Below are 27065 nucleotides of genomic sequence, written 5' to 3'. Positions count from 1 at the left end.
ACTAGGTAAAAGATATTTCATTATTCCAAAACCCAATCTAACTGCTGGATTAGCTATTCATATAATTAAAACAACTAAAAGAACAATAAACAGAGAGTGGCCAGTTACAGACACAGAAAAAATTAATCAACCTTCTCTCTGTTTCTGTCTCTGAGGACAGCTGATTTTCCTCTTTTAACAGCCATTGTTTTCCCGAAGCTCTTGATCCAGGGAAAGGACCTTGTGAAATTTTCTTATCCATGTTGGCATGTTGACTGGTGTGGTCAACTGTGTTGTTGAAATTTTCTGGGTACAACTTCCCTGTTGTGTCTAGCAGACATTATCTGGCAACAGGTATTCTGGACTTCAGGCTTTTAGATTCTACCCCGATTTCTATGATGATTACTGAGGTATGGAGACAGTGTTACAGACACCCTAAGTGGGCTGGGTCTTCCACGGTCACTTTTTCTCGCCATTGCACATTTGGACCTTTTTAGAGCCTCCATTTGTTGTAAAAAAGGACTTACTTATAAAATGTGTGTGTGTGTGTGTGTGTGTGTGTGTGTGTGTGTGTGGTGTATGCTTAGTTGTGGATATAAAAATAAGTATTTAGAATGCTTTCAGGAATTATATTGTTTTAGTAAATAGCGGTCATAGGTTCTGTTGGGGTTAGTGACCTTTTGCTATGGGCAAGTGACCAGATTTACAGTACCAGGGGTGAATCCTTCCCATTGGGTAGATCTTAATTATAATGAAGCAGCTGTTGGCTTCCCTGAGATAAAAGGGCCACAGTTGTATTATCAAGGATATCTCAATGGTTGGTTATTAGAAATTTTTATTGTTTTTATCACTTGGCATCTTGCATTGTACCTTCAGACATTCTGAAGCTAGTTCTCAAGGAGGCTTCCAGGTCAGCTCCTGGTTTAATCTTCTAAGTCCTGTGCACAAAATGTGTTCTGAGAGGCATCCAAGGTCTGTGACAATAGCCTATATTGTTTTGAAAGTCTTTTGGACCCCACTGACCAACAACTTGAAAGAGTGCCTGGCACTGGGGTTTCTCTTAGATAGTCCAATGGCTCTTGGATAGAGCATTATCTACTTGTATCCCATAACTCCACTTAAACCAAGTATGTATACATATCTCTCTCTCTGTCTCTCTCTCTCTTATACACACACACACACACACACACACACACACACACAGTGTGTTTTAAAGTAAGTCTTTAAGATGCTATGTTTCTCTGGCTTTTCCATATATCCCTAGTGTCACCTCTCCTTCCTCCCTTCCTGTTTGACCCGCTCACCGTCCTCCCACATGAATGCTCCTTACCCTTTTCTCCTGCACAGCATCTGTGTCCTACTACCCCTCTAGAGACGCCCCTCCCACTCTTCCATCCAGTGCTACTTTCCCACTGCCCTGCTGTTGCAGCTGCTTCAGGTTGCACATTCCATCTTTAGACTCAGAGCTAGGATCTACAAATAAGGGAGAACTGCAGTGCTTGTCTGTTGAAGCATGACTTACCATACTGGATTTTCTATTTCTATCCATTTACATGCAAGTTTTATGATTTTATTTTTATAGCCAAATAGTGTTTCATTATGTGCTGTGTCACATTTGCATTTTTCACTTATCTGCTGAAGGACATTTAGGTGGTGTGCATTTCCTAGCAGTGAGAAGCTGGATAGTGAATGTGACTGGGTAGTTTTCTTTGTAATAAGGAGTCTCGCACTTGGGATCTATGTGTAGGCAATGTTTTGTTATAGTGTATGAATGTGTGAGGGTGAGTGTCTTAGTCTGTGTTCTGTTGCTGTGAAGAGTCACCATGCCCATGTTTAGTTGGGACTTGCTCACACTTTTATCATTGCACGTCAGCACGTAGGCAGACATGGTGCTGGAGAGGAGCTGAGAGTTCTACATCAGATCCAGGGCCCCAGGAAGAAAGAGCCATTGGGCCTGGCTTGGGCTCTTGAAATCTCAGAGCTCACCCCAGTGACATTTTTTCTCCAATAAGGCCACAACTCCAAACAAGGCCACATCTTCAAATACCTGTCAAGTGGTGTCACTTCTTGATGACCGAGTATTCACATTTCTGAGCCTGTGATGGCTGTTCTGACTTATACCACCACGGTGTGTATTCACGGTTTTCTCTCATCGACTGCCAGTGAAACGGATCTGTGTTTTTTCTCGTTATATTATCTGGTTTTAGAGTCAAGATTATATTGACCATCTGTCCTCTGCCCATCCTTCACCCCAGGACGCTTACTGTGTTCATACATCTTCAGTATCTTGACTTTTCTTCTATCTTGCTATACAATCCTTTCCTTTTGCCTTTTAGGAAAGATCCCCAATCTGATTCTTGAAGGCAATAGCTAAATTTATTTCACTATCTTATCTATTATTTTAAAAACTCTGTTGCTCTAGGTATATTTTAAAGCTATTAGTACCCATGTGCCATAGTCTGCAGTAGACAGCCGTGAAAGTCTGCAGTATCTGTGATGAGAATTACAAAAACTTGGGATGAATGTAATGTAATGAACCGACTGGGAATTCACTAGCTGGAAATTCAGTTTGTCTCAAATCTGTCCCTGTCCTGGCCATGGTTTGGTGCCATCTAGTGGTCATTTGGCCCCTGGTTTTTAATTTCCATGAGCAAAATGCAGTTTTCTTTGATGGGCTTCAGGAGATCCGCAGTAGTGTAAGACACTCAGTAAAGTACTTTCTTGCTTTGTGCGACAGATTGGAATAGTTGTCTGGTGAAATATGCTCATAGAAGACACCTTGCCTTTTTCTTCCCTGTAAAGCTGACATTTCCTGGCATGCTTTACTGTCTTCTGCCCTTTCCACGTTTCTGCCAGAAGGGGATGCCAGTGTTACATGTTTAGGTTTAAAATTGTTTTTGATGAGTAGATGTTTTTCATAGTTGATTTCTAGATCAATTCTGATTCCCATGGTATAGCTACTCTGTATGGCAGTGTGAGTTGGAAGGGGCTAAAGACCAACCTGTGGTCACTGTGTGTCTATCTGTGGATCACTGTCTGCTGGTTTCCTATGGAATCCACCTTCACTCCATCAGATGCCTGAAGCAGTTTCATACTGATGTTGGACCTTTGCTGGACACTTTAGTGCTGCGGTGATGGTGGGTCCACTTGTTGCTCATCCTCGGGAGACACAAACACACTTCTGCACAAAGAAGGACCCAGCGCCCTGACCCCAACATATACCAGTTTTGTTCCTGTTAACTTTTTGCTTTTCCATGTCCTTTATTGTGTTTTTATTTTTATTTATTTATTTTTTTGAGTACTGAATTGGAGATCTTGTATAGAGAAGCACATACTGAATCTCTGATCTAAAATGTAATGTTGAACATTAGGCATTTTAATAGACTTGTTTATCCATGATGCTCTCTTGGGTCAGTTCTCTTAGTTTTCTGACCCTTGGTGTTTGGAAAGCTGTATTGATGGTTTTCTTTTTCTCAGATTTAAATTCTGCCGATATCAGAGCAACCAGTAGCAACAGGAATCTGTCAAATTGTAGGGTGTGTGCAAATACTCTCCTTATGAAATCTAAACAACTTGGACATATATGGGTTCTGAATATTACCTATCATTTTTTATTATATTTAGGCCTTTATTGTTTGCTGGTATTTAGTTTATAGCAGTAGAATTTCTTTTAAATCCAGTGTGCTATCACTTCAGGAATGTATACTGGCAGACTATGTTAGCTTTCCTATACCTATATAGGCTCCCAGACAAATGTGGGAGCTTGAATGAAAATGGCTCTCCTAGCCCTGCCTTCAGGCCCATAAGGAGTGAGACTATTAGGAGGTGTGGCCTTACTGAGGTAGGCGTTACCTTGTTGGAGGAAGTGTGTCGTTGGGGGTGGGCTTTGAGGTCTCAGATGCTCAAGTCACACCCAGTGTGGCATTCTCTTTCTGCTGCCGGTGGATCCAGATGTAACCCTCTCTGCTACCTCTCCAGCACATGTGGACATTTTAATATATTCAATTGGTCGTGGCAGGCATTATTAGAATTTCTTGGGTTGAATCTTGGTTTTGCCAAGTGGCACCTCTGGGAATAGATTAACGTCTTCAGTTGCTCTCTGGTGAATTAAATGTATTCCTGACGGGATCTGACATGAATATTACCTGACAAAGTCCCAACTAAATAATGTCTTCAGTTAATGATAGTGATTATCATCATCTAAACTTTGTGTCTCTAGGCAATGTTATGATCTGAATGTTTTTTTTTTTTTTGATGGTTAAAAAAATTTGGGTTTTATTGTTTTTGCTAAACAATACTAAAAAAAGGTTTTTCCATTTTGGAGGCAGGACTTGAATTATTTAATTTTGATCCATTTATTTAATTAAAAAAAAGGAAAAAGAGATCATGGCCCAAAAAAAAAAAAAAAAAAAAAAAAAATTAGCCCCACCCTATCCCAAAGCTCTAGCCAGTCACATGAGCATCACCATGTCCCACTCAGTGCCTGATATTCAGGTGGTGGCATTCTGCCCCATGAGACTACCCTGGAGGTGCAGGGCCAACAAGTACCAGTTTCAGCTCTCAACAGGTTAGTCAAACCAGGCAAACCGGTGGGTGGGCTAAAGTTCAGAAATTCTTTCCAGGTTTCTGCCCATTGGCTGAGCACATACAAACTGTCATTAGCTTGTAAGATTTCAGGAGGGACAGAAGAGCAGGAGGATGGCAGAAGAGAAACTAGAGGTTATTCAAGCTTGTTCCTGGGCTAGAGGCTCTGGACATAGATTTAAGAAAGACTAGAGTAGTTGGAGTCCAGGTTTCTTAGAAGAGAAAATCAGCCCAAAGGAAGAGATGAGATGTGCCATGCAAGTGAGTTCTTCCTGCAGAGGCACGGGGGAGGGGGAGGGGGAGGGCTGACTCCCGAGTGGAGGGTGCTCAGACTTCATCTAGTACCATGAAAACAAAGGCAGAGGGAGTCCTGAGGTTGGGACCGAATGTGAGAGTTACATACAGTTAAAGACCAGAAAGCCATCGGGACCCTCAAGGCCAGATCCCGTCTGCACACTGGCTCTGCAGGGCTGTAGGAGATCCTCGCTGCGAACTAAGTCAAGTTAATCGTCGGGCTCTGGGTGGTAGAAAGAACAATACATTTTTGTTTTCAGAGGGATAAGGTGGGAAGAGTGGCCATGATCTAGTAAAAAGAGACCTGCAAGAAGCAGAAAATACTTAGAGAACATTTTAATATATATTTCCATATATATATTTAAAGTTAAGAAAAATAAAACTAATTCAAGCCATGCCCTGTGCAAAAAAAAGAAAAAAAAAGTCAAAGAAAAAAATGAAAAATTCAAAGTGAGACCCTCTGTCTTCTGTTCTCTCTGGTCTCAACTTCAGAATCACAGTCAGCTTGTTACTTTTATTTTGGAAGAAAAGATGTAGAGAAGTTTCTTTCAATCATTCAGAAGGCAAGTATATCCACTTACTTACAACATCAGAATGGCAGAAACAGACTAGGGAAGGAAAGTCACAGGTGAAGGGCAGAACGAAAAGGAATTTGCAAAAATAAAACTAACAAGATGACTGTGAAGGACATGGTGGGCCGGTCTGCTAGTCAAGTAATGATTCAGCGTTTAAATTATTCTCTTATTCTTTTTTGTTGGGTGTTTGTTCAAGTCTAGTTTTTTTTTTTTTTTTTTTTTTTTTTTTTTGAAACACTGACCCTAAGAGTCAGCAAGAAATACAGGATCCCTTCCCTCCCCCGGCCTGCCTCCGCCGAAGCCACCACCACCATCTCTGTGGCTGGATGCTACAAGAGTCCCCATGTTTGAGGACTCAGGATGACAGGACAGCTTCCTTCTGTGGTTGTTGGGCTTGTGAACGCTGCAGTATCTTTTGGCTTTCCACGTCTCTAAAATGTTTTTCAACTATTTTGCGTACATGGCTCAGTGCACTCCCCTCTTTGCCTTTACAATTTTCCACTTGATATGGGGGTGTAATACCAACTTCTTCCATGACTACAATGTTTTCTTCTTGCCATTTACAGTCTTTAATGGTCTTGTGAATGGTCTGGAAGAGCTGCTGGCCTTCCAGGGAGACGCCAGCACTGATTGCATAGGCCGGCTCAGCTTCTCCTCCTTCTCTGTCCGTGCTTTACTGGCAAGCTTACTAACACTGAGTGAAGCTAGGGGAGGAGGGGTTTCTGTTCGATCATTAATTATTTCCACTTCTGAAACATACTGTAAGTTTATAAGCAAGATGTCTGCATGGTTGGGCTTTCCACTGGAAGAGGGACATTTTAGAGCCAGCATTTTGGACTGGTAATCGAAGGCTACCACCTCGCCTTGCAGCCCCTGCTCCTGGCACGTCCGGCATGACACCTGGCTCCCAACGCTGAAGTACTCGCCCGGAGGAGCCGCCATCTTGGGAGAGCAGCCGCGGCCGGCGGTGGCGGCAGCAGCGGGCGAAAGACGGGCCGATCTGAATGTTTTTAACATCTGACTTCTAAATACCATCTCTCAAGATTTCTGTAGGCATGTGTTTCACAACCTACTTTAATAAGGGTTCAACCTTCTCTCTGGCCCAGCGTCCACCAGAGGTAGTGGGGAAGAAAGGATGTTAGCATATGGGTGAGTGGACCTTTCCAGACCTGTTTAGAAATAGCTCTTTGGGGGTGATTCCAATCCTCATTCTCAGTCCAGTCCATTGGTAAACATCAAACAAGAAACAGCAAGGCCACCAGTGCTCCAGTCCCAGTGTCTGTAGGGTCATTTATATTCCTTCAAAACAGCATGTGTCCTTTGCCATCCAGGTCTGCTTTAGCAAGTGGAACAACCAGAGCTCAAGTTTCATTGTCATATATGGAAAATAACTCAATTTTTACATTGTAAATGGTCAATGTAGGCATGGCATTTGGAAGCATGGAAGAGTATTGTAGAAAAATCTTTGGATGGAACTGAAAGTGTTTGTTTATCTCTGGGAGGGGATATAAATGGTGGGAGGATGGGGGGAGACTAGTCTGCTGTGTGCTTAAACAAATCTCCTGGAGTTACTTAATGATCAAACTATGTGAGCACAGTCTTAATAAAATGAAAGCTAAATATAAAGAAAAACCAAATTTGCCTAATGATAAATATTTTGACTTTAACTCAAATTGATGCTTTGCTTGAATGTCAAGATAAGCACCAGTTTCTTGAGAAGGCATCACAATTAATTTGCCTAATATTAAATGAATGTGTGCTAGTTTTGGCTGGGGATATAAATGTAAACGAGACAATAATCCTTGCTTGCAGCAAAGTCATGATTCTGTCAGGGGATGAGATATGTAAATGACCCACACAGAAGTTATTGCTCAGTACCTGCAGGAACCCAAGCATTCCTGAAGCTTGACTCTGGGCTTTGCTCACCTAATTCCAGTGAGGGAGCATTTGATTCCTTGGTGTCATTTGGGTATTATTGCTCTTGACTGTTTTCTCCGGACCTGCTTGGCTCAGGGTCTTGCAAGTTAGAGCTGTTCTGCAGATAGGAAGGAAACTCATTCATCAGTAGTTGTACGTTTAACTCCAGCTTTCCTCTCACATCAGAACAAAGCTTCTTCATGTGCTGACACTTTTTTTTTTTTTGAGTGTTATAGTGGGGCACAGATAAAGGTTCTGCAGTCATGTGTTACATGATATGGAAACCAAACCCTGCTCAGCTTATCTCCGAGACTTGGACTTTGAGCCAGAGACTCTTATACCTGGGTAGGTTGGAATCTAGGAGTATAATTTTATATATGAAAATAGACCTGTATAGGTAAAATGGTTTGTCTAAGTGTAACATGTTAGGCTATGTAGAAGAATAACATAGAAGCCAGTATTTCAAGCTTTTTTTTTTTTTTTTTTTTTTTTTTAGTATTTCTGCATACTCATCATAGAGTTTTGCTGGCCAGCTTCTCGTGGTTCCTTGCTCCATCACCTTGGGACCCATTGTCTTAGAAGTTGGGCACCTTTAATCTCCTAGTGTCAGGTTTTGGAATATTTCATATTTTAGAGTTTCAGATGAGGATGTTTAAGCATTCCTCAGGCATTCTGAAGCTAAAGGCCCTGTGGCAAAGCATCTACTGAAGGGACAGTATTTACTATTTCTCACTAACAGCTAGGTAGAAACTTTAAAATGTTTGTAATACTATCTGTTAAATGCTCTGTTTCCTACATGATTTGTCTGAGGCTGTCTAGCTAGAAACAGACTTTAGAAGTGCCATTTATAAAACCCTTGGAAGGATTTACAGTATTTGGGGGTTGAAGATGGGGGTTTCCAATCAGAGCAGAGCAGTTCAGCATGTGGAGATAGACTGGCGTGTGTCACACATGAGGAGTCTTAGCTGTGGTTACTTCACCACCTGGAGCAGAGCATGGGCGGAGACACCCCCCCCCCCCCCCCAGTGCTGAAGAATTCTAGGATGGAGCTGAAACTTGCAAAAGCACTTGAATTTTTCTTTTTATGAATTTATTTTGAATCTACAGACATGTAGCAATTGATGAAGAAACAAAAACAATGTATTAGTTCTTTGTATATGTTGGATATTAGCTTTCTACCAGATGTAGGATTGGTAAAGATCTTTTCCCAATCTATTAGTTGATGTTTTGTCCTAATGACAAGGTTCTTTGCCTTACAGAAGCTTTGCAATTTTATGAGATTTCATTTGTAGATTCTTGATCTTATCACGTAAGTCACTGGTGTTCTGTTCAGGAAATTTCCCCCTGTGTTCATGTGTTCGAGGCTCTTCCCAACTTTCTTTTCTAGTAGTTTGAGTGTATCTGGTTTTATGTGGAGGCCTTTGGTCCACTTGGATTTGAACTTTGTATAGGGCAATAAGAATGGGTTAATTTGCATTCTTCTACATGCTGATCGCCAGTTTGACTAGCACCATTTGTTGAAAATGCTACCCCCCCCCCCCATAGTTTTAGCTCCTTTGTCAAAGATCAAGCAACCATAGGTGTGTGGGCTTATTTCTGGGTCTTCAGTTCTATTCTATTGATCTACCTTCCTTTCTTCTTTACCAATACCATACGGTTTTTATCACTATTACTTTGTAATACAGCTTGAGGTCAGGGATGGTGATTCACCCCAGAAGTTCTTTTATTGTTGAGAATAGTTTTTGCTATCCTGGGTTTTCTGTCAAGGCTCTTTACAGGATGTTTTCTTAACTCTGCCGGATCTTTTGGCTCAGCCAATGACAGCTCAACCAGACCCTAGAGTGAGAGCCTTTCATTTTAACTTGGCTTCTGTCCTGCCTCAGTCCAGATCTGTCATGCACAATGATAGTTTATGAGTTCTCTGATGACAAAATAGTTCTTGGCTTTCTGACATCAAGATCACTTTATGTCTTTAAAACTCTCTCCTCTAGAGTGGTGTAGGTGACCTTTACCCTTTGAATTAAAGCCAGACAAAGTCTTACGTATGCATCAGGTCCTTCCCTGTGTGGTAGTATTACTTAAATATTTAAGTGTGAAAGTGGTATTAAAGGACTACTCAATCCCTGAGTGTGTGTCTGCACATTCTCAACTCTCAGAAAACAGTTGGCTGCTGCATTCACACTAAGTATATCATGGTTTGTACTTGAGGTCTTTATTGACTTCATGTCTTACTTTAGCAGAAACTAGACAATAGCAATCTTTCAGTATTTTGATTTTTGAGGATTTTTTCTTAATATCCTAGTATTGTATTTTAACAAACCTATTGCTACTTTGATTTTTGCAGTCTGGATAGTCTGTAGTCATATGTTGGTACGTGTATTAACTGTAGTTTACTTGCTTCAAACTTCAAGCACATTCTTCCAAAGCCAGTTTTATACTTAAAACCATAGAAATCTCCACCCAACAACAAAGAGTGAAGGAATCTTATGGAGGAGAGTTTAGCCTTATGGAGGAGGAAACTAGAAGATAGTACTACTGCCACATTGCTGTCTAAGTGTCCCTGACAGTCTGTTCTCACAGCTTGTCCTCTTTCTCCTTTCCACTTCACTCAGCATCCCACTGTGCAGGTGAATCCCACTGTGCAGGTGCATCCCACTGTGCAGGTGCATCCCACTGTGCAGGTGCATCCCAATGTGCAGGTGCATCCCACTGTGCAGGTGAATCCCAATGTGCAGGTGCATCCCACTGTGCAGGTGCATCCCACCGTGCAGGTGCATCCCACTGTGTAGGTGCATACACTTGTGCATCCCAATGTGCAGGTGCATCCCAATGTGCAGGTGCATCCCACTGTGCAGGTACATGCACTTGTGCATCATTTGTAGAGGATACTCTAGATGTGTCCAAAGACATACAAGGTTATGTAGTCATTCATTGCAACTTTTAAAAATATACTTTAACAAAGCTAGTAATTAAGTCACTGTGTAATGTATTGGGAGTGGTTCAAATTTATGAAATTGTATTTACATCTTATCCACATATGTCAGACAGAAAGATAGAAAGTAAGGAGGGTTCGCAATACAAATATGTAAGGAATAAAAGCTTATAGAACATAAAAAGGGTATTGATAGAGTTGTTCAGCTTTACAGAAGTTTCTAGAACGTGGAGATATGTATATTAGGAAGACGAGAGACGATTGTTTGTGAGTGTGGTTGTAGGCACCTGTAGGAGTCCGACTTTGTGCTGTGCTCATGTTGTGTGACTTGCTTGCCTGTGCTGTTGCCAGCTTCTTTTGGCTCAATTTCAAGAATCTTGTGACTTTTGAAAAGCAGCATTCGAGTTTGTCAGAATAATTCAGTCTGTGCAGCAGCTCAGCCCACTAGTCTGCTGCTTGATTCACTCACTGGAGAGACAGGTGTCAAGTTTCTTGCTGTTGTGTGCCAGGCCCCACACTTAATCAACCAGACTTAGTTTTTCTGTGGTAACTACTAGGAAAATCAGAGTAATTTCAAAAATATGGTTTTTTTAGGACGGGCATTAGAGTTTTACTCTGTTATCAGTAATGAAACAGCCTCATGTTTGAGAATTTTTGATATATATTTCCCTTCACATAGTTTTGGGCAATGCCAAGGAATTTCTCCAGTGTCTGGGCTCAGTCACTCCAGTCTTTCTGGAATATAACTTAATAAAAATCTGTCACTAGTGTCCTTTTATAGGAGTCAGAATGCAGACTAGAGTCAAAGTAACCTGGTATTGTTTTTCAAAAGATGTATATGGGGTCATCCGTCCACAGATACATTTCTTGCAATAAATATAAAAGCAAACTAAACAATACAAACACTACATGACTGAGATATGCCTCCCCATAGGAGTAATTAAATACATTTTCAATTTTTGTGTTCAAGTATTGTGTAGCTTTTAAGTAAATATGATAAATTATGTATGCTACTGTGAAAGAGTCTGAGATATTGTAAGTGAAAAATGAAAGTTTCAAACAACATATCAAAAATATATCTATTGTATAAATCAGAAGGAAATTAAACAGATGAATTTTTATGTGGAGACATCGCCACTGAGCTTTGTGAGGGCCTTAGGAAATGACAGTGATGGCCTTTAGCTTTCATCTTGTCCCTTTTAGTTGCCTGTTATCTGCCCTGGTGCTGTCTCACTGGTATTTTATACTGTTTACTGCCAGGGGAGCTTATCTGTGATTTTCAATCTCCTCACCCTCCTCCCTTATTTCCATTTTAATGATCAAACACCACCAGCTGCAGGGAGAAAACAAGCAAAAATCAGCCATTGACTGGGTGATTCTGTAAACACAAAAGAGTTCAGCTTTCAGCAAGCAAAGATGGTCACTGAGAACCACCCTTCAGAACAGGTCATCATTAATTGTTATTTATTGTCTGGTATTTCAGAACGTGATGTAAAGGTCAGGAGAGCAATGGTTAGAGCCAGTCGGTCATTAACTGACAATTATTGACCTAAAAGGAGAGTTGCTCTTTGGAATGCTCTTCTCAACGTGCCTGACTGTGTCTAAGGATGTGCAGTTACATTGTGCTGGTCACAAGCCTGCCAAGAGACATTGGCCCCATTCAGATGAAAAATTAGCTTTCTAGTGTGTAATTTGCAATAGCATTCATCAAATTATGCATTCTTTCTAAGAGGAAAAACATTGATTGGTAGCAGCCACAGTGCCAAGGTTAGCATTAATGGTGCTGAAACATCTAAATTCCCTGGCTTTTAAACCATTAAAAAAAAAAAAAAAAACTTTGAAGAGATTTATATGGGCTCTTGGATATGAAATAGTTCTTAAAAAAATAATAAAGTTGCTTCTTGCTTACATACCAAAAACATGCTTTGTCAACATAGCAAGGAAGTGCAGCCCATGCCTAACAGCTGCACAGTGCATTCCTTCACTGCTGTGCACCTGTGGTTGGAAGAACACTATTTCTCTGCGTTTGTATTTTATTAGTAAACCATGTCTAATGGTGGACTGCAGGCTCCTGATAGCATATTCATGAAACTAAGGGCACATGTATCTTGTTCTTGGAATTATACTGTCCTCATGGAATCTCGTTTGGAATCTTGGAATATGCACTGAGGCCCAAGTCCTTACTACTCCTTAGTACAGGTGCAGATCTCTCTGTCTTTCTCTGTGTAAGGTCAGGTCCTATCAATGGTGAGGTATGTAACACTGATCGCAGCTGCGTTTTTATGCATTAACATGTTGGCACATAATGGAGCAGTACTGGATTGTGCTTGGCCAGATCATAAGAAAGAACTTTCTTTATAAGCATTTGTCACTCTCTGATTAAAAGTGATGTGCAGAAGTGTACCAGCCCATTGTCCTCTTGGCTCCTCCTTTACCTGTCCTGACTGCAGAAGGTACTAAATCCCTCTCATAAGCTGTAAGCTGTAGCAGGGTAAGGGATGTCCCATTGATGTAGTGTGCGGCCATCTGCTGGTGTAAACCAGGAAGGAAATAGGAAAGGGATATGTAGCTGCCATCCAAGTTGGCTTTGTTTTTCTTACTTGTTGAATGTTGAAGTGTGTTTAGGAAACCTGAAGATGGGGGTGGAGAGTAGGCTTCCCCCCCCCCCCCCCCCCCCCCGCATTCTCAGAGCTTCAGAGCTTCTTTTGTTCTTTCCTGCTTTAAGAGATATGTTAGTCTTTTTTGGCAGTTTGGCTGGCTGGCTAAGAAATTCTACGTTTTCTTCATCAATAAACATTCCTGAAATGTATTTTTGCTAGATTTAGAATTTTGGCTTGAAAATTTAAATTGCTTTAATACGTTAAAAGCTTTGGCCTACTCTCCTGATGCTGATAAAGATGTCTTTTCATTTGCAAGAGGTTTTCCAGCTTTCAGGATGTTTGGGTTGACTCTTTAGGAATTCATTACGTGATATCTCACCCTGTATTTCTGTGAGTCTCTCTTTTGGAAGCTTTACTGACCTTAAATTTGTAGGTTCACATCATTTATGAAACCAGGGGGAATTTCTTCTGTTTCTTTGAATATCACTTTAGTTCCTGTATTCACTCTAAAGTCTCATGATAGGACCATGGCTCCTGATACAGCACCATGTGTATCTAGGTGTATCTAGGGATATGTTTGGGTTTGGTTTTCACTGTTTTGCAGATGGGTATTTGCTGTTGTTTTATCTTAAAGTTTACTTTTTTCCTCTCTTGCTTTCATTGTTCTGTTCATGGTTCTCCACCTGTGGGTCATGACCCCTCTGGGGGCGATAATGACACTTTAACAGAGATCACCTAAGACCATCAGAAAACACAGATATTTACATTATGATTCATAACAGTAACACATTACACTTACGAAATAGCAACAAAATAATTTTATGGTTGAGGGTCTCACATAACATGAGGAATTGTATTAAAGAGTTACAGCTTTAGGAAGGTTTAGAACCACTGGTTTAAAATGACCAGTAACTTGATTTTGGTTATTGATTATTCTTTTATAGTCTAATGTTTCCATTTGCTTCTTCTGTTAATTGCTTTGCCGACATCATTGTCCATTTCTTCAAGTATGCCTATACTTGTTTTCTGAGTATTTTATGTACAGGGTGCTTTACAGTTGTTGCTAGGTAACGGCAGTGCCTGTGTTATACAGGTGTTGGTATCTGTTGTCTTCCTAGCCATCCTGCAAGGCACCACAGAGGCTGCTGCTAGTTCTCTGGCTGGATGTTGTTCCTCAGTCAGGGCCTGTGGTTGAGAGGTACAGTTGAGCACACCAGTGAGCACAGATAGACTCACGTCTTCTTCACCTCTCGTGCTGGCAGCCTATCTAGTTTGAACCCGTGCAGGCCTTGAGTCAGTGAGGTCATATGTGCACTGGTCCTGTCGTATTTGGAATACACTCTTTCCCTGGAACTGTATATTACCATTGGCTTTTATAACCTCTCTACCTCCTTTCCCACATAGGCTCTCTGAGTCTTGACTGGAGAGGTTTGACCAAGACATTCCCTTAAGACTAAGTGGTCCAAATCTCTCATTGCATATTGTCGAGTTGTAGGTCTCTGGAAGCTCTCCTGATGAGGGCTGAGCAGTGCTGTACCCTGTGGGTGTAAGTGCTTGTGGGAAGGAGATTTTCCTTCCCACAATTTTCATTGTGGGAGTTCATGGCAGAGGAAGCTGTTGTAGTTGTTGGTGGAGGCAGGAAGGGGACCAGGGTTCTCATCATGGTCAAGGCATGCATTCGTTGATTCACTTGTAATTCATGCAACAGGCTGGAAATGTAAGCCTTTGGACATGGCAACTGGAGCCCCTCTCTATGGGCCTTGGAGTCCCCTCTCTTTGGGCCTTGTGTATAGTATTTGCTAGTTTCTAGTCTAGGTATGCATCTTGAAAACAAAAGGCGAGAAAGATTGTGTGTGTGTGTGTGTGTGTGTGTGTGTGTGTGTACTGGGAAATGTGTAAGTTGTATGACATCCCTTTTCTTGGCCCTTGTGTTCAATTCCTTCTCTTGAGTTTTAATTTTGTACTTAGAAAACAAACAAGGAAAAACAAAAAAACAAAAAAAAAAAAACTCCCAAAACTTTGTGTTTGAGACAGACGTCTGTGAGCGTCTGTGAGAGGTAGTCCCCAGGTAGACCTTGGATTTGGACTTCAGGTGTGGACCAGAGCAGGCAGCCTTCAGGCATGGAAAAGCTGTGATTGCTGAAGGACATCACCATGACCTTGGCATAGCTGAGGCAGGAGAAGACACTGAGTAGCTTGAGTGGCAGACTTGGGTATTCCAGAGTCAGAGCAAACAGCCTGTAGGGGCAGCGACCAAAAGAGGGCCTTGAGCAGGAATGAGGTGGCCCCTCAGAGATAACTGTGGAAGGGATTTAGAGCTGCTCCCCTCTAGAAGGCAGGCTAATAGAGAATCTAGCTTCCTTATTAGGTCACTAAAAGCGGGTGTCAACAGGTCTAGGGGAGTCGGATGTGTGTTATCCTGAGACTGGGCACAAGTGAGTGGCTGTGCAATACAAGCACGCTGTCACCATGTCTGAGGGAGGGTGTGGTCCCAGCAGGCCTGGAGTGTGCTCCACAGTTAACTGTCTCTGTTCAACGGAGCTGCTGACTACATGACTGCTTTGCAGTACATCCACAAGCATTCATATTTTTAAGCTAACAAATTAAATTCAGCATAGCATTGTTTTTATTCATTTATTTTAAAGAGAAACTTTAAAGGGTTTTCAAAATATATAAACTAAAAGCAGACTTAAAAGTAGCTTTTGGGCCTGATGCACAATACTCAGAGTTCATGAGCATTGCTTTATAAAATGTTCTTTCTTCATAGTTTATTTAAAAAGCTCCTTTTTTACCCCCCCCCCTCTTTTTTGGTAGAAAAAGAGACCAGATAATAATATGGTGCTGCTTTTTATCTATTATTTTAGAGGCTGAGGCTGAATAATCTCTTAATTTTTAAAGATATTTCCATTTTATTTTGTGATTTTTATAAGCTTTGATGGAAATTATTCATGTTACAAGGAGAGACGGAATTGGACCCTGCTGCGCACTTTCCCCTCGTTGTTTTTAAGTGTTTTTTGTGACTGAGTACTGATGCCCTTCCTGCAGGCAGTTTGCACTGGAAGCTGACTTGATGCTGAGGCAGGAGAAATTTCTGAGCTAGAGTGAGTTCAGGGTTCGTCTCTGCCTCAAATGAAATGTCAGAAAAGGGCTGGGTGTTTGGCTTAGTTGTAGAGTGTTTGAGTTTCGTGTGTAGGGCTCTTGGTTTAGAGGAAGTGGACATTAAAACAGTCATGCAAGCTCTGTGGACCAATCAGACGGCATCAGAAAGTCCTGTCAGCACTAGCTGCACTGTGAGGAGATGGAACTACTCCACCTCAGTTGTTTTCTGCGTGTGGGTAGCAGTGATCAAACTGTCTATCCTTTAATTTTATATCTACACGTCAGTTTTGTACTTTAATATTTTAGTAAATATCTTTGGCCACATAAGCTACTATTAGCCATGTTGTGACTTACAGCATATTGGAATGAACACTGTGATGTGCTAATTCGTCTCTTTTATTCTTTACTTTGCACACCCCATAGGAGTCCCTAAACCTCCTCCAGAGTCAAAATATGTACAACTCTAAGACTTTTACACTGTGTATAAATAAACATAAATGAATATAACCTAGCATCATGTCTGACAGACAGACACTCAAATCCTCAGTTTTTCTTATGGCGCTAATTTGTAAATGCGTTTGTCTGTGTGGTGTCCATGCAGGTGTTTCCAGTCCCGCTCTGCCTGGGTGGTGCATTCCTTTACTTCCACTGATGCTTTTGGGAGACTGACTGGGCTGCCCAGCTGAACTTGGTGGAGCAGTCTGCTGAAGAGGCTGTCAACCTTCGCCTCTCAACCTAGAGACCTGGGCGTCGTGAGCCTTGCTTGCTCTGTGTCTCTAATTTAAAATGTGAGGCATTTGCACAGTGCACTGTCTCTTGTCAGATGAAAAACCTCTCCCTCGCCTTTCTCCAGTTGGCTTCCCTGTGGAGGGGCGGCGTGTCCCGCACACTGGTTTGGGCTAAATGGCAGGGCTGCCCTCTCATGCCTCTCCCTGTTAGCATCTTACTAAAAGTAGGTGAGATCTTACAAGCTGTTTAAAATGTAGGAAACAACTTTTAGTGAGCTGTGAATGTATTTGTCTGACATGATGAAAAATGAATAACCTAATTTAAATTTTGTTTTTGATGATGGGTTTTTTTGTTTAAAGAATGTTAACATGAATATGTAAGAAATGTTCTGTATTCATATACCAGATTGTGTGTATTGTTTTTTAAGCAAGTGATTATTGCCTTTCATTTATGATTAAAACGTAGATTATTAGGCTTTATACCTTGGTTAGACTTTATCCATTGTGGGCTGCAGTTTTACCTGCTAAAATATTAAAGTCTAATCTAAATATTTTCCTAGCTCAGATGACTCTTGAAGGTTGTGCTCCTGTTCTTTAACACTTGGTAGCTCGTGTGAGCCTTCCTGGTGTGTGCTCTTTGCTGTTACAAAATACTGTACATTCAGATCATTCCTTCTTATACACATGAGATGAACACACCAGTGCAAGCCTGCCTTGTGTAATTCCCTCACAAATAAGATTTACCATTCTCTTACTACTGGGGACCAAATTTAAAGCTGGATGGTAGCCTTGTCCTGGGCTTTTTCACCCTGACAGGTGTTCCAGCGCTGTCACTACAGGAGAGTGTGCTGTGCTCCAATGTCATTGGCAGAAATCATTTGTGGACCAAGTCACTAAAATGTCTATCAGTGAGCATACAGTCTTGAACTCCTTACAAATTCCGCACCATATTATGTAGTTAAAGTTGGTATTGATACTTTATTAACCAGATGTTATTCTTATCACTCTACTCCTGTAAATACAACTTCAGCCTGAGTATGGAACAAACAGTTCTCATTTCTATGTTCACTAGCTTGGGCGAGAGTGGGTATGGTATTATAGCAGCTTTTGATTAGCTGCATATGCACGTACTCTCCTGAATACAGTGAGAGGAATATAAGGTATCTCTGTGCAATAATGTTCAAAGTACCACCTCCCAGGACCTAGGAGAGGAAGAGTACCTGCTCTAAGTAATGGCTAAGCTTTATGGAACACTTCATGTATTGTGGGCCTCTAGGAACATCTCATCTTTATACAAGGTTTCCCAGGTACTGAATAACTTCCTTACGTTCCCTGGATTATAACCTAGGCTGTCTGATTCCAGGAATTTCTTTGAAGTCATATAATTTTAAATTTCTTTTTGAGATAAGTTTGTTTCTATTCATTTATGTACTTATTTTATAAATAAAACTATTGTAAACTGCCAGTATTTTAAATTAATAGCATAATACTATTTAAAAGGCGTTCATTTTGAGCCAGGTGGTGGTGGCACACTCCTTTAATTCTCGCACACAGGATGCAGAATCGGATAGATCTTTGTGAATTTGAAGGCAGCCAGGGCTACACAGGGAAACCCTGCCTAGCCTCTCCAACTTACTGTATGCAAAGGCTTCCATGTGTTTCGTGCACAGTCAGCTAATGAAGAGTAGGATATTGGACAGGAGGGTTTACAAAGGCTACAAGTTAGAGCCAAGCCTTGGAGAACATTGTCAGTGACACATGGACCAGGGAGACTAGAGAGTGATCGAGGGCAGAGAGGAAAGTTTGGCGTCAGAGGTCAGGGGAGAACTCAGACTGTAGGAGCACTGTGAAGAACAGAAGCAAAGACAGCAGTGAAGTCTCAGTAACCTACTGACGGCTTCCTGCCTTCTGCTGTGTAAATTTTAACATCCTTGTAGAAGTCCTCTTTAACCTGTGTTCTCTCTAACCCATGTCCTCCCTAACCTGTGTCCTCTCTAACCTGCTGTAGATACTCAAAGACTTTGCTGTGTTCTTCCTTTCTTTTGTGTGTTAGGGAGAAGCATCGTTTGAAGCTGGATGGTGCAGAATTCAATTATAGAGCACATTTCTCGTCTCCTCATGCAACACATGATACATCCCAACAACCAAGGTTTTAAGTGCTCTGCATGAAGGATTAATATAACAGTCATGCTCCTGACTTTTTTCTTTTTTTTTTTCCTTTTCTTTTCTTTTTTTTTTTTTTTTTGAAATGAGTTTTCTGATTGTATCTAATTTTAATGTTCTATTTAAAAATAAAATAATGCTTGACAGAGTAGTCAAAGAATCTTTTACTTTCATACAATTAAAGCATGTTTCTGTGATGAACTACAGAACTACTTGCAGTTACTCAAACTTTGGATGGGCCTTTGGAACCACAAGCCAAAATAAACTCTTTCTTTCAAAAGCCAGAGAAAAGTAACTAACGCAACTTGAGGTTGTTTCCCTTCCAGATGTGCATTGACTCAGACGGTAATACTCTGTAGTAGTTGGTTCAGCCGTAATGCCTAACTCAGTGACTCAGCCTTACCTATCTGGGTGTTACTGCTAACAGCGAGTCTTTGCCTTCCATGACTTCAGAAAACACCAAGTCATCAAGTCTTAACTAAGAACAAATTGGATCTCTTTATTTAGAATCAGGACATTTATATAAAAGCCTCTCCTGCCCTACTTTTTTTCTCCTTTGCAATCCTAAACCTTTTCAGATAAAAGTGCCTTACTCAGAGTCCAGTTACTGCCTTTTCTGTTTTTTTTTATTTTAATTTATTGCTATATTCAGCATCTCCCGTACCTCTGAATTAGACTACTACTACCCTCTACTAAGCACCATCCTTATGTGGGGAAGATGTGGTTATTCCTAGAGTATGCTAATATCACAGGATCCCTTCCATTCTCACGGGACACAAAGAATAATTAGAGCCTCTGAATATCCTTAGCATGTGAACTCACCATGCTTTGATCCCTGACACTCTTCAGGGCGGATGGCAGCTGGGACGCCATGGATTTATTCTTACTCTCGAATGAAGCTATAACGCCATAAATGGAATCACATATTGATTTGTATATGAATAGATTCTGAGTTTCAGCACTCAAAAGAATAGTGTTGAAACCTATTCTTTATGCGGAGCAAGAGCTGATCTCCTTTGTAAGATGCTGACCCTGGTTGTGAGATCTTGGGTGTCATCCTCAGCACCCACACACAGAGGTGTGCATACTTAGGTCCCTACTAGCAGTTCCATTGTCTTTTGAGGAAGTCATTTGCCCTAGGCTTATTTTCACTGCCTTCTGACTTGGGGAGCAACAGAGCTGCACAAGACTCTCTTGAGAATCTCAGATGATTCGGAAAGGAAACTTGGCGCGGCACACAGTCAGCCTAGTAAATGCGGCTGCTTGTGTCTACTGTATCTTTAACTCATTGGCTCTGAGTATCCCAGACCGCAGCTGAGTGTGAGCTGTGGCTAGAAATGGAGTCTCTAAGTTTAGAAGCCACCCACAGTCTGAGCCCACACTGGCAGACTCAGTGGCCCTGTGCAGCATGCCTTTACCTGGCTTCCAGCCAGGGGAGGGTTGCTGACACTGCCTAGTTCATTGTCTCACTCCTCTAGATTATGTAAGCTCCTTATGTTTTGCCTTCTGACTCCCCATCCCCCAGGTTCAGACCCGAGCTCACGAGGAGCCCTCCTCAGAAGGCTTTCTGATTAAGTATGCCCAGTAAGAGTCCTCAGGAAGCAACACTGTCTTTCTTTGCTCTTTAACCATGTGCTTCTGGTTTCAAGGCCAGCAGTTAGACTCACACCTTCTAGGGTTCTGAACTGAAACTCTGCCAGCATCCTTGCATGTGTTTGTATCTGTTCAGACCAATCACATCCTACCTAAGTTATGCAGATCATGCTGAGTTTGGTGTCTTCTCTCTTGTTTTCACAGGCGCGTTGACTCAAACCTCAGCATCTGATTTGCAGACTGACTTTATTCTTCCATAGTCCAGTCATGTTTCTGTTGTACACTGATTCTCACTCTGCACCATAGTCTGTGTTCTCCACAATACACTGGAAACGTCCTCAGTGACTGTGTGACTTCAACAAAGGATGCTCAGACAACTGAATATGCTTGTACTGAAAGTGAATCCTTATCCTTACTGCATACCAGGCATAGGTATTAACTCCAAGAATACTACGGAGCTGAAAATAAGGAGCCACAAACTGTTACTGAGAGTAATGGGGAGAAAGAACATTAAGTTGTGTAGCTATGGAACTAGAGGAGCAGGGGACACATGATCAAACACCTCATGAAATTCTCAAAGAACTAATGAAAAAGCCACACAGTGACACTTCCATTTCCTATGTGCTTTATTCAGTAAAAACCCATATGTATTTTTTTTTAACTTAAAAATTAGGAAAATGAAAAGATAGGGCATAGCTTAGGAATGGTTTGTATTTGGCGAATGTAAAATCTTCAGTTTAGTGGTACAATTAATTCATTAAATGATAAATCAGCTTTAGTCATAGATATTTACTCACAATAAATAAAACACAATTCCATCCATATAAATACTTGTATGTGAGGAGCAGCATCTTTCAAAATCCTAAATTAGAAGGATTTCAAATATTTACCAACTGGTCAGGTGTAATTATATAGTGGGATCTTTTCTAGCAGTAACAATTTTACTGAATTACTACACACACACACACACACACAGAGAGAGAGAGAGAGAGAGAGAGAGAGAGAGAGAGAGAGAGAGAGAGAGAGAGAGAGAGAAAGAGAGATAAAAAACGTTTTACTAGGGAAATAGTTACAGAAAGGGCTACTTATGATGGAGTTGCAAGGTTTCTAGAGAAGGCAAAGGTGTAAAGAGAGAAACCATGTTGGCACTACTTGCCAGAGTGTTGGCTTGGAACAGTGGCTGACTGCATATGGGAGCAAAAGAGTAAAGGAGACTGGTTATATACTGCTATTATCTTGATAAAGTCATCTGAGCTGTACTTACTATTGTGTTTTTTTTTTTAAACAAAGTGCATGTATTCATCTCAAAGGATACATTTTGGAATTATACATTGAAAACAGTAAGTTTGCAGTATTTTCATGCCAGAGATTTAAAGCTGTACTTTAAATGTGGCAAATTGTACCTCAGTGAGCTATTTCCAAAAGCTGCCATAGTATCTGGGTTAGGAAATAACCATTTCGTATTTGGTCTTCTAAGTCCCAGAAGATAACATCCCCTGGACAGTTTCTCTCAAGCTGCAAGTTCTGGCAATCACCTAGAGAGTGGAGTAAGCACCTAGTATGATTTGGCATATAGTTAGCAGAATCAGGTTGTGAAGTCTGAACAAGTTCTAAGATGACGATGATACACTGAAACCAGACTTTTGAAGGTCCACTGGACCCTGTTCAGCAGAACCTGAACATCTTATTCTCCAAGGCTCTTAGGTCTCTCCCCAGAGAGGTCATGGTTCCTCTGTGGTTTCAATGTGTTCACAGAGTTAAAGCAACAGTTCCTCATCTCTGTCTCTGTCACCACCACCACCTCTCAATTGCACTTGTAATCTAGAGCTTCCAGGCTCTGATGGGGATCTTCAGAGCGGGCAGAAGAACAAAGGAGTGCATTTCCGTTCTGCTGCTTTCACACTATTGTTTCACCCATTGACTCTTTAGTTCTGGCTGTGAGTCAGAATACAGAAAAAAATGATCCAGGTGGTGGTACTACCTGAGAAATTATGATTTCTCGTGATTCTTTACTCTCTCATGTTCTTCATTTTATTCTGTGAAATAGGGATCATGGTTTTCTTTTATTATAAAAAGATAGAATACAGAGAAATGACTTTTCCAAAATCATCTTTGTGTGTGTGTGCAGAGGGATGATGGGTCATCCCTGTGGTACTCAGACGCTAGGGCCCTGGAGAAGCTGAGACCCACCAGTACTTGCCTTGTGCAATCTCTGCTTGGGTTTGTCAGCACTTGTGTGGCAGGCCACTCTGACTCTTGTTTGTAGGATCACTGTTTCAGAGCTGACGGCCATCCCCCAGCTGAAAGAGAAAGGCCTACCAGCAGAATTTTGACTTTTTCTTTACTTCTCTCTAAAAGCTCAAGATCTTGTGACCTGAGTACTCCTGTGTTCTTTATTGTCACTTGAGTTTCTCTTCCTTTCCAACCTTCTTGAAGATTTGATGCTAGTCTGAGAGTGAGTTGGGCATTTAACTTACTGACCATGTACTTAACCTCTGTAGCCTTTAGTTTTTGACTTTTAATTAAAGATTATGTTTCATTGATGCTTTCAGTGATTTTCGTGCCTTATGTGGTCCATGTTAACATAATATGCTTAGAAAGCTGAGGGTGAGATAGGTCCATTTTTAATTTATCAGTGACACCCTTCCTCTTAATATGCTGAGGCATACTTTACTTTTGAAGGCAGAATTAATCTTTTATCAGACCTAACATCAGTGCTTTGGGTTTCATTACTTAGGGAAATGTCCCTATGATTGTTGAAGAATTAATGCTATCCACATACTTCTGTTTCCCATTGTCTGTAAACCATAAAGAAGATACAGATAAAGTCACACACACTAAAACTGATGTGAAAACAGTGGGTGTCATTGCTGGTTGTAGTCTAACACAAGTGTTTGATTTCAGTTTGGATGAAGAAATAAATAAGGAGCCTGTATTTGGGTTTAAGTTGGCCCTTTGTGAAACCATTGTCTTAGGATTTGCTGTGAAGAGGCACAATGACAAAGGAACTCCTATAAAGGCAAAAGCCATCTAACTGGGGCTGGCACAGTCTCAGAGGGTTAGCCTGTTACCATCATGTCAGGAGTCATGGCAGCATCCAGGCAGATAGAGCATCTGAGCCCTCAAAGCCCACCCCCAGTGACATGCCACATCTATCCAGAAAGGCCACACTGAATAGTGCTACTCCCTATGGGTCAAGTGTTCAAATATGTGCATCTGTTATACCTATTGAGACCTTAAAGCAAAGTTTCACCAAATTATAAACTGGTAATTTATATATGTAGAGAAAGTTTTGGAGATAATTGTGACAGAAATGGAGTTTCATTCTGCCTTTCATTTTTAAAGCAAAGCTACCATCTAAAACCAATACCCTAAGTTTTTTGTTTTGCTGAGACCTCTGACTTTTGAATGAAGTGAGAGTCACTTGGGGCTTATAGATCCCTGGGTCTCGTCACTTTCAGGTTTGTAATCCTCTCCATTGCATTGGGTTTCTCTAGAGAGATAAAATCCTCAGTAGATTTTCTCTTTTTTTATGAAGAGTTTCTCATAGGGAGTTGACTTACATGATTCAGAAACTAAGTTTCAAGATATGTAGTTGGTAACTTGGGGACCCAGAAGAGCATCCGTATAGTGAAAGTCTTAATCTCAAGGCAGGAAAGATGAGTTCCCATCTGAGGACAGTAATCTAAGGAGAGGAATGAATATATAGAATTAAGTATTAATGATCCTTCCCAGCTTTATAAGTATATTCCTAATCACCAAGCTGAACTCTTAAAGGGTGAATTTTATGGCATATAAATAGTGTCAATAAAAACATGAAGAGGAGAGAGAGACGGGGACAGAGGACAGGAAGTGGAGTAGCTTTTGTCAGTATGTCTTTAGACAAGAAGTATGACAGCATGGGGTATAGAGGATGTGAGGGCAAGGATTCATTCTGCGTCCCACAGTTACACAGGTGCTATTGTAGCATGTTGGTGTGCTGATTGGAATGACCCACTGGAAAGGAAAAGACCAATGAGCCACTGTGAAGCAGACTTCTGCAGGGGTTGAATCTGCAACACCTGATGCCACCTAAACGTAACTTTCTTCTTGTTTTTCCCTAGGTGACAGATCAGTCAGTGAAAGCATTTGCTGAGCACTGCCCAGAACTGCAGTACGTTGGCTTCATGGGTTGTTCAGTTACTTCCAAAGGAGCCATTCACCTAACCAAGGTCAGTCCCATAGCCCCATTCTCCTGATGCTTCTGAGTCTCATGAAGGTAACGGGCCATGATGGGGTGATTGCTACCATTAACCCTCCTCCCATTTACAGGAGGGCATTTCAGCATGGGTCTGTATCCCAAGCCAGTCTCTTTGGCCTTGATCTCAATGTATAGCTTAGAGAGTCCTTGAACTTGTGTGCACAGACCTGCCGTACGCGTTTGCTCCTTGTTTGTCTTGAAGCAGGACTTTCTGTTGCCCAGCTGCTCTTGCATTCATGGGTTATGGATCAGCCAGGCTCAAGTGAGCTGCTGGGTTTATGGCAGTTTTCAGTTGTGCCTGGATTCCTGGCATTGCCAAATGTAATTGATGAAAAACAGTTGGATAACTACAGAAGCATGGTAGTAATTGATACAGTAATTGATAACCAGTTTTAGAAAACTAGCTACTTATATTTTCTTCATGGAATTCTCATTTTTAAAATTCATCATGCACTTTACATTTTCATTGCTGACACTTATAAAACTGGGCACTAAAGACACTGGCGTTGGGGGCTGGAGAGATGGCTCCGCGATTTAGAGCACTGACTGATCTTCCAGAGGCCCTAAGTTCAATTCCCAGCACCCACATGGTGGCTCACGACCATCTGTAATGAGATCTGATGCCCTCTTGTGGTGTGTCTGAAGACAGCGACAGTGTACTCGCATACACGAAGTAAATAAGAAACTGTTGTCACTTAGGTTTTATCTGAAAGCATTGCATGGAAATGGTACATTGAGTGCCAGCTGCTTTTCTGTTACCATGCCCTAGGAACATTTGTTTAAAAAGTGAAGCATGACTAACCTGAATGTATAGGTAACTGGAGATTGTATGCCTTCTAGCTCAGAGTTCACTAATCAAAATGTACATTTTAGAAGTGATGAACACATCAGCTTTTCTGCAGTGGTGTTTCATTTCTGCTATGTAACATAGCTCCAAGATAGTTAGGGGCTAATTCTTCTATCCTTGTGATAGAAAAACAGGCTACTATAAAATTAGCCCGTGTACCCCCTGACTTGTGCACTGTTTAGCTTTCAACTCACGGTATTGTACGCAGAAAAGGAGAGCTGGTGTTGCCTTAGCAGCAGGCTGGCCCCGCCCTTCACCTTCTCTCGCAGTGACTACAAAACAGTTGCCTGGCAGCACAGCGAGAGATACTGGGGAGATTGCAGCTCTCTTCAAGGCTACGGCTTAGTGAGGAACATCTCTCCTTCTCGGCAAAAGAACACACGCTTCTGCGTTACGTATAAGACGGCGGTGCTGGTACGGCAGTGAAGTGCCCGAGCTCCTTTTGCCAGCTCCAGTTTGGTCCTTGGCTCTGCCACTTACTAAGTGGACAAATTATTTTTTTCATTTTCTTAACTAAGGCAATAGATGGTTCCCTCAGTCTTGAGATCACAGTAAGAGGAAAGTAAATGGTCACTTTTACTATCAAAATAAGAATCTGCACTATGCAGATGACTAGAAAATTAATGGAAACTTAAGAAAGTCAAAGCACTATTCTTGTTTAGTGTATCTTGAAGAGAGCTCGTGGTTAGATTCTGCCTGAAGTGATTGGTCAGACTTAATTATATTCAGAGGATTGTACCCTAAATTTAGAGGAAAAGATGGATATCAATTATCAATATACCAGAACATCTTAGTAAAACCAAGACCATATGTGCGCACATATTTTTATTCATTCCCTGCAACCTTGGCCTGACAGTCTTGGAAGATGAATGTTTTTCTAGTCCCTTCTAATGCTGTGTAGTGTAGAAATGCCGGAGAAGGAACAGATTGTTCACAACTGTTATAGTGACCATATGTGGGATTTTTACGATCACTCAGAAGTGTACTCATTAAAGACAAAACAGATTACCAGATAACTTTGCTTCCCTGAGTGTTTGAGATAGCCTCAAATTCAGGAATATTGGGACATAACAGAATTGTTATCCAGGACAAAGTAACAGCTACAGTAAATGTATGGTTGGAAAGCGCCATTTGCTTTCTTCTGGCCTGAAAATAGGTGGAAACATGTAGACTCTTAAGACCACTCTGTAGAGTTGTACTACACACATTTCCACGGCAGCTATTCACTACGATGAGAAGCCGCTCACGGTGCAGTGAAGCCCGCTTTCTCCAGCTCCAGTGAGAGCACGCTGCCACTGTGCCAGGCGCTTGCAAACCTGTTAAAGGCTGCGTAAATCAAGGTCTATAAAAACCAACTTTAGGCTTAAAAATCTTTGCCTTCTGGTAGTGTTTTTAACAAGTTAATGTTTATAAAATGTTGATAAATATAATATTAAGTGCCCCATAAGATTGTTTAGATTAGATATTAAAATATCTAATTTTTAATGAAACAGGCTGGAACATGTAAAGTATGA

General features: G+C 41.2%; 1 protein-coding gene and 1 pseudogene across 2 annotated transcripts in view; one reads left to right on the top strand and one right to left on the bottom strand.

Moving 5' to 3' along the window:
• Positions 1 to 27065, top strand: part of FBXL17 (F-box and leucine rich repeat protein 17) — a 423066-nt gene that overhangs the window by 91134 nt on the left and 304867 nt on the right. Inside the window, exon 5 of the mRNA XM_080933091.1 lies at positions 24568 to 24675. Coding sequence (XP_080789217.1) covers positions 24568 to 24675 — 108 coding nt within the window. The remainder of the gene's footprint in view (positions 1 to 24567; positions 24676 to 27065) is intronic.
• Positions 5788 to 6374, bottom strand: LOC308432965 (protein LSM12-like; annotated as a pseudogene). Its single transcript has one exon. The product of its transcript is annotated as a protein LSM12-like (transcript).

The sequence above is a fragment of the Micromys minutus genome (genome assembly GCF_963924665.1).
Source record: "Micromys minutus genome assembly, chromosome: 19".
NCBI classification, from domain to species: domain Eukaryota; kingdom Metazoa; phylum Chordata; class Mammalia; order Rodentia; family Muridae; genus Micromys; species Micromys minutus.
The sequence above is the reverse complement of the archived record's forward strand: the minus strand, read 5'-3'. Positions and strand labels throughout refer to the sequence as shown.